Raw genomic sequence first — 7,638 nt, forward strand, 5'->3', positions numbered from 1 at the left:
TACACAAATTTTTTTTCCATTTCACTATCAAAGTACAGTTTATTTTCATTGAGTCTGTTGTTGAACTTCATGAGATGTGTACTACTGATGTTTTCATTTAGGTGGCTTTCATTTAAATATTGAAAAATTTCAGTTGTCACAGTATTGCAATGGGTCTGTGGTGTCAATAGGTCATATCGACCGTGAACAACATGATCTCTGACTGAGATCGGACAGTCAAGCCGCCATGTTATTCTAGCAGTCTGCATTTATGTCTCTTGCTGTGTACATGTGTACGACTACTGTGGAAATATATATTTATGTGCAGATATTTGTGGGACACTTTGTTCAGTATACCTGTACACGCATCCCATTTCCATACTGGTGACCCTGAAGTTTGCACGTCTTCCGCAACTACCGCGCCGAGTGTTGTAGCATCAACAGGTTATATGCACGCCACCATGGCTGCCTCACCCAACTCTTTGTTCGAAGATTTGGAAGCTCCACAATGTTCGCCGGACCTTTTCATACCTTCACCAATGACCATTTCTACATTAATTCACAGCAATTCGTCATCTCCAGCCACATTAACCTCAAACTTTGTCGCTCTACAATGGTCGAGTGCTACACTGCTAACACAAACAATGAACTCGGGTTTCGTGTCGCTGGACTGTGCTCGCCAACGTGTGAAGTTTGAAGTGAACAATATTCAGAACTGTGTACCTACTGATCGATTGTATGGTGCTCAAAGCGATCTACATTCGCACACGTACTTTGACTCTCAACGGGCCGCAACGACAGTTATTGTAGTGCCGTGTTGTGCAGTGCTGCTATTACCACAAAACACACCCGGACACTATCAACTATAACCTGGTCTGATTTTGCCTCATTTGCAAACTAATATAGGACATTTTAATGTGCACAATTCTCCATACTCACCCCCCAGACTGATTGCTCAAGTTTTTGACCACGTTGGTTCGAGTGCATCGTTCGGTGTTTCGCCTTCCAATGGCATCTTACCATACCGAAGTGACTTTCTGCTGGTTCCACCGGTCATTTATAGTCTGACCTCATGGGGCATGTCTTCAGCATGTGCAGAGAACTCAAACTTTTGTCATACTCCCTCCTGCCACCCCCCACATTTGCAGGGGCCCCCGGTTCCGGCCGCTCAGCCGCTCGTCTTTCCCACAGCACCGCCTATGTCTGCCACACCAGCCTTCCGTGTTATTTCTGAGGTGGCTCAATCCAAATCAGTGGCTGTAGCCTACAACCCAGTTTAAGGAACCTCAATGCCTACCGTACAACTGCCCGTTCCCACGGTACCGACCGTGTCAACCATGTGGTGTTTTCATGACACATCAAGGACAATGTCCACAGTTGATACGGACATTTTTGCCAGTAACACACCTGTGCCTACCACGCCAGCCTGCTGTGTAGCCTCTCCCATCATGGACCTGATGGTTTTCCAAGAGAAACCAAAGCCGCCTTCGTCCCCACCTCCAAGTCGTCTGCCGAAGCTGCCACCTTTATACGAGGACAACCCAGTGTCATGATTTGCACTTGTTGATCATCATCATGTGTCAAATGACAACTCTAAATTCCTGTGTCTCGTCACGCACCTTCGTGATCATTCAGACTTAACTTGTGATCTACTCCTCTTGCCACTGCCTCCACTGAAATATGAGTTTGTGAAGAAGACGATCATTAACGACTCGCCTTCTCACCACAAGAATTAATCATCAAGATCTTGTACGAGGAACACCTGGGGGACCGAACCCCATCACAACTCTGGCACTGCCTTTGGTTACTTGTGAGTGAGCATACCATGCCAGGCATCACTCTGTGGGTGGTGTGGTCTGCCAAGCTGTCTACTGACCTACAGATCCACTTGCTTTCCAACACACTCCTTCGAGCCAATTGGCTCTCATCTCCGCATCGTAGACCAACTGTGTTCATTGCTACGACAATGCCAGCCAGCTCACCACTCACCGCTAGTTGGCACAACTGCTCCCGCCTACCGGCCTTCTGCTGGCAGAGGCAGGGCTCGCTCCACCTCCACGCCTTCTACATCACCTGGCAGCATCCGCTCACTCTCTCCACCATCCGAGCACTCCAGGATCACCCACACGCCATATGTACCGGTATACATGCCAGAACAAATTGACGAGGACAAGCCTCCTCCATTTCCGCAGTCACCACCACCACCACAACATCCGGCTCATCCGTACTGCTGGTACCAGAAGGTTTTCAGCGAGGATGCTAAGAAGTGCCGGTTACCTTGCAAACACCGACCACAGGATCTAAAAGACACTGAGCCTTGCGGGGAACCCCACGGGCGTCCTCATACATTGCACTCCATCCACTCGTCTACCTTGCTGAGCAGTCGTTTGTACGTGACTGACATTTTGTCACGGCTCAGTTTCCTAGTCGACACTGGTGCTGACGTGTCTATCATACCTACATCGATGGCTCTCCCCATATTTTCACTGAAGAGGTCACTTCTACGAGCTGTCAACGCATCAACATTACAAACCTCAGGCTCTGTCAAAGTTACGGTGCACCTATCTCATTCTCTGTGTTTTCAGTGGACTTTCTACATTGCCAACATTGATGAATCAATTCTCTGTATGGATATTTTGTCCCATTACAAACTCTCTCTGGATGAATTTCAGGGTTCAGTGCAACACCAGTCCACTAACACTCAGATACTGTGCTCCTGCACTTATGTTCTCCACTCTGCTTCTCTCGTGACATGTGCGTTAGTACACGAGTGTTCCACCCTTGTGGATGACATTGCGACCTGTGTAACTAATCTACTGTTAGAATACAACTCAGTGGAACAGCTCCACTGGGACAATGCTGAGCTGAAAAACGCATCGCACACACCTACAACGAGCTTGTCACGGCTCGTAACTCGCTGCTAAAACTACAGTCCACAGTTCTGCCACCTAATCGAGCTTCTAATGCCTACACCAGCTCAGACACTCATCAGGTTCGTCCAAACACATTAATTGTGTGTGACGATTCGCTTCCGGTAGACTCAGCACCACCGATGCCCTCGCCACGTTCAGTGCCCTGTGTTTCAAACAGTGCTTCTAATGACAGTCGTGCGCGCAACGCAACCACGCACACTGCTCAAGCAGCCGCTCTGCGTGTTGATAAACATTCCCCCTCTCTCACGCGCCAGTTACGTGACTTGGCAGCCATCACTGTTCCATGTGCGACGCCAACGCCACTCTCGCCCGCACCGGTTATCAAGTGCAAGGTTGACAGCAGACACTCACCGCGCGTTCCGACCTGCTCCTTGTTGCATGTGCAGCCGCCCTCTCCACACAAGCCACGCTCACGTACTAGGCATGTGACTTTCGGGTTGCCCTTTCCCACTTGCGCTAATGGCTTCACCTCATCGTGCCCTACTTGTCCAAAAACTTCACGTCAGGACAATGGTCAGTCTCGTGTGCAGTTCTCAGTTTCTTCCATCACTGACGGAACGACGCACAAGATAGTTACCGCCGCTGGCCCTCCTATTAGGCACAAGGTTAGACGCCTCAATCCTATTAAGTTGCATGCGGCCAGGCAGCAAATTAACCAACTTTTGGCAGCAGGTATCCTGCAACCGCCAGGCAGCAACTTGTCTTCACCGATTCACCTCACCCTCAAACACAATGGTTCTTTCCGAATGTGCAGTGATTACAGATGTCTAAATGCTCGTACCCTCATGGATATTACCCCGTGCCTAACATACATGATTTCACTCATATGTTATCGGGCGCTACAATCTTCAGTGTTATTGACTGTAAACGTGCCTACCATCAAATTCCCAAAGCACCGGAAGACATCCCTAAAACAGCTATTACCATGCCGCTTGGTTTGTTCCATTACAACTTCATGCCATTCGGCCTGAAAAATGCAGCGCAAACGTGGCAGTGATTCATTGACTCCATCTTACGACAGTTCAAGTTTTTGCTTTGCATATCTGGAGGAAATACTCATTTTCAGCAAGTCAGCTGAGGAACATAAAAATCATTTATCTGTGGTCCTCCAGACCTCGAAATCCAATGGCATAGAGGTCAACAAAGACAAATTCCAATTGCACCAGCCTTCTGTCACTCTCTTGGTTACACTGTCTCCACCGATGGAATGCAACCTCCCAAATCTCGTGTGCAGGCCATCATGTCAGTGCTGTCCCCTGGTACTTGCAAAGAACTCTGATATTTCCTGGGCACAATAAATTACTAACGTCGTCACCTGCCCTCTTTTGCCGCCGTGCAGGCCCCACTGACAGACTCACTGTCGGGTAAACAGAATTCAGGACTCAAACCCGTTCGCTGGACTGCACCTATTCTGGAGGCCTTCAATGCACTAAAGACTTCTTTAGCTCACGCACTGACACTTGCCCACCTCGACCCCTCGGCCAGGTTGTTCATCACTGCGGACGCCATTGACACCGCGGTGGGAGCGGTACCACAGCAACGCAAGGCAGACACGGTTTCCCCTCTACATTTCTTCTCTAAAAAACTATCAACAGCTCAGAAGAAATACTCCGCTTTCAATAGAGAACTCCTTGTGGCCTACCAGGCTGTCAAACACTTCTGCCTCACGTGGAGGGTCGCTCGTTCATCATCCTCAATGATCACAAACCACTCACAGATGCATTCTGCAAACCCCCCAAGGACCCACTCCCTCGGCGTCTCCCAATTCACAACCGACGTTTGCTAGATTTTTTCTCGCGGATCAATACTATTTCACGCATCATAGACTTATCCAACCTGGCCACCCTACAAGCCTCCGATGAGGAATCTCAAGCTCTCCTTGTGGACCCTCAAACATCCCTTGTGTTTACCAAAGCTAAATTCCCTGGTGTTGTGGATGAGGTGTGATGCTACTCTTCTACCGGTACCTTATGTCTGTTGCTCCCGCCCCCCCTTGTGCCAGCAGGCCTTCGATGCGCTGCATAACTTCGCTCATCCTGGTGTCCACGCCACTACATGGCTCGTCTCCAAGCGTTTTGTTTGGAAAAATATAAAATGGGACTGTCAGACCTGGGCACATAGCTGCGTCCCCTGTCAACACAACAAAATCAGCCGCCACCCCACGCCACCCCACCAATGGGCAGGTTCGACATTCCCCCAGGACGATTTCGCCATGTTCTTATCGATCTTATTGGTCCTCTTCCACCGTTGGGGGGCCACAGATACATTCTATCCACAATCGACTGCATGTCCTTCTGAGTAGAGGCAGTTCGTTTACATAACATCACGGTCGAGACCATGGCCAAGGGTTTCATATTCGCATTGATTACTAGTTTTGGTTGTCCGACCACCACCACCACCACCACCAATCAGGTTCGGCAGCTTGAGTCGTCCCTGTTCACCATTTTATGTAACATCTGCTGGCATAAAGAAAATTCATACCACAGGCTACCACCAACAAAGCAATGGGTTGGTAGAACGGTGGCACCACACACTGAAAACAGCCCTCAGGGCCACGACTACCTCTGGTCCGAAGCCCTTCCATTGGTGCTCCTGGGCCTCCGCTCAACTTTCAAGCCCGACTTATAGGGAACTATCTCAGAATTCGCTTTCGGGGAGAACTCCGTCCTACCAGGTGAACTCATTCAGCCAAAGGTACCCAAAGATTTCCCCCCCTGCCCGGATTTCATAAATCGCATGCACACTCATTTCAAACATGCGCGCCTGCACCCACCTATCAGCCACTCCCCACCAGACACTCACGTGCCAACCGCTCTCAACACTTCTCCCATGTGATGCTGAGAGATGATCCGGTCCGACAATCACTACAACCACCTTATCACGGCCTCTTTAAAATCCTCCAGCAGCTCGCTACAACTTTCGATATCATCGTCAAAGACTCTCCCCAAACGGTTTTGTTACACCAACTCAAACCAGCATTCGTGGAGCCCGATGCCCCCCTGCTGGACCCCAATGCCCCCCAGATGGCTCAGTCAGATTCTTCTAATGACTCTTTCACCAGTCTCTCTCCTGCTGTGGAGACAACAACGTTTATCCTTGGGCCACCACGCCAATTTTTTCACCCGATGCCGCCCCATCGCCATTCGCGGGTTTCTCGGATACGTCAACCTCTACCCCGTGTGTGGGTTTCGCAGCTACCTCAGCGATTATGGAGACACCCTCTCCCATAGTCACCCTGCTCTGCAACATACCCCCCACACTGCATGGACGACATTTCAATTGTAACTCTCGACGACCGAGTTCACATTCTACTCACAGACACCACGACCTCGCCACCCGACGATCAGCTAAACTTCAGTGTTGCGCATATGCTCACTCTCCCTAGTGAGTGCGACCCAACAACAATCCATGCCTTCATCTCGCCGGACGGTTCGGATAGCATCTGGGCTTGCCACACCTACACCCTGGCATCCACCGTTCCGCTCCCCTGCTCACGGGCCAGCAGCCGCATCATCTGCCCTCGCTGGCTCAATGACTTCGAGGTGGACCTGCCTGCCATCTTTCCACCTCTGCTCCCCACCCCAGTGGAGGTGGAGGTCCCAGTTGTGCATCTACCATCTCGTACGACCACCAACAGCATCAATACCCACACTGTCTCCAGCCAAGACTCACTTGTACTCCGTACTGTTGGGGAGGGGGAGGAGGGGTGCTGTGTGGTCATATCAACCGTGAACAACATGATCATTGACTGAAATTGGACATTCGAGCTGCCATGTTATTCTAACAGCGTGCATTTATGTCTCCTGCTGTGTACATGTGTAGAACTACTGTGAAAATATATATTTATGTGCAGATATTTGTGGGGCAGTTTGTTCAGTATACCTCTACACACATCCCGTTCCCATAGGTTTGTAGTTTTTTAAATGATTGATTTTTAGGCATGATGGACATATCACCTGCATTCAGAACTACTTAGGAACTTAGAGAATAATATTGCATGTCATTTGCATAAATCAAAAACAGAAGAGGGCCATATACCAAGCCTTATGGCACAACATATTTTATTGTAATAATTTTAGATTTGTGGACACCATTCCAAGTTTTAAGCAGTAGTACACACTGTCTAAAGCTTTCTCAAGGTAATGTAATGTTTGAAAACTATGACAGATTCCAAACACGTAAATCAACTAGCACTGCAACAGTGCAGTTAATTGCAATTAACTGCACTGTTGCCGTGCTAGTTGATTTATGTGTTTGAAATCTATCATAGTTTTCAAACATTATATTTATTGACAAAAATTTATAATTTTGTTGTAGATGACTTTTTCAACTATTTTGGAGAAGACAGGAAGCACTGAGACTTATCTGTAATTTTCAGTTTTGTATTTGTCAGATAGTGTTAGTGAGCAAGAGTGAACAAACTCTTGGGGAGCTGTTATAGCAACAAGTCAAGTAGGACTACTTATCAAAAAACAAAAAAATATAACACATGTAAGTAAGCATAGCTAAATCAGGAAAGAGGGAAGGAGAGGGAAAGACGAAAGGATGTGGGTTTTAAGGGAGAGGGTAAGGAGTCATTCCAATCCCGGGAGCGGAAAGACTTACCTTAGGGGGAAAAAGGACAGGTATACACTCGCACACACACCCATATCCAACCACGCATACACAGACACAAGCAGACATTTGTAAAGGCAAAGAGATTCGGCAGAGATGTCAGTCGAGGCAG

At 48.5% G+C, this 7,638-nt stretch overlaps 1 protein-coding gene across 1 annotated transcript in view; it reads left to right on the forward strand.

Annotated features, from left to right (window-relative positions):
* LOC126263257 (uncharacterized) overlaps positions 1-7,353 on the forward strand; it is a 197,708-nt gene extending 190,355 nt beyond the window's left edge. Inside the window, exon 7 of the mRNA XM_049960342.1 lies at positions 7,306-7,353. Coding sequence (XP_049816299.1) covers positions 7,306-7,353 — 48 coding nt within the window. The remainder of the gene's footprint in view (positions 1-7,305) is intronic.
* Positions 7,354-7,638: the final 285 nt, after the last annotated feature.

The sequence above is a fragment of the Schistocerca nitens genome, chromosome 6 (assembly GCF_023898315.1).
Source record: "Schistocerca nitens isolate TAMUIC-IGC-003100 chromosome 6, iqSchNite1.1, whole genome shotgun sequence".
Classification (NCBI taxonomy): Eukaryota; Metazoa; Arthropoda; class Insecta; order Orthoptera; family Acrididae; genus Schistocerca; species Schistocerca nitens.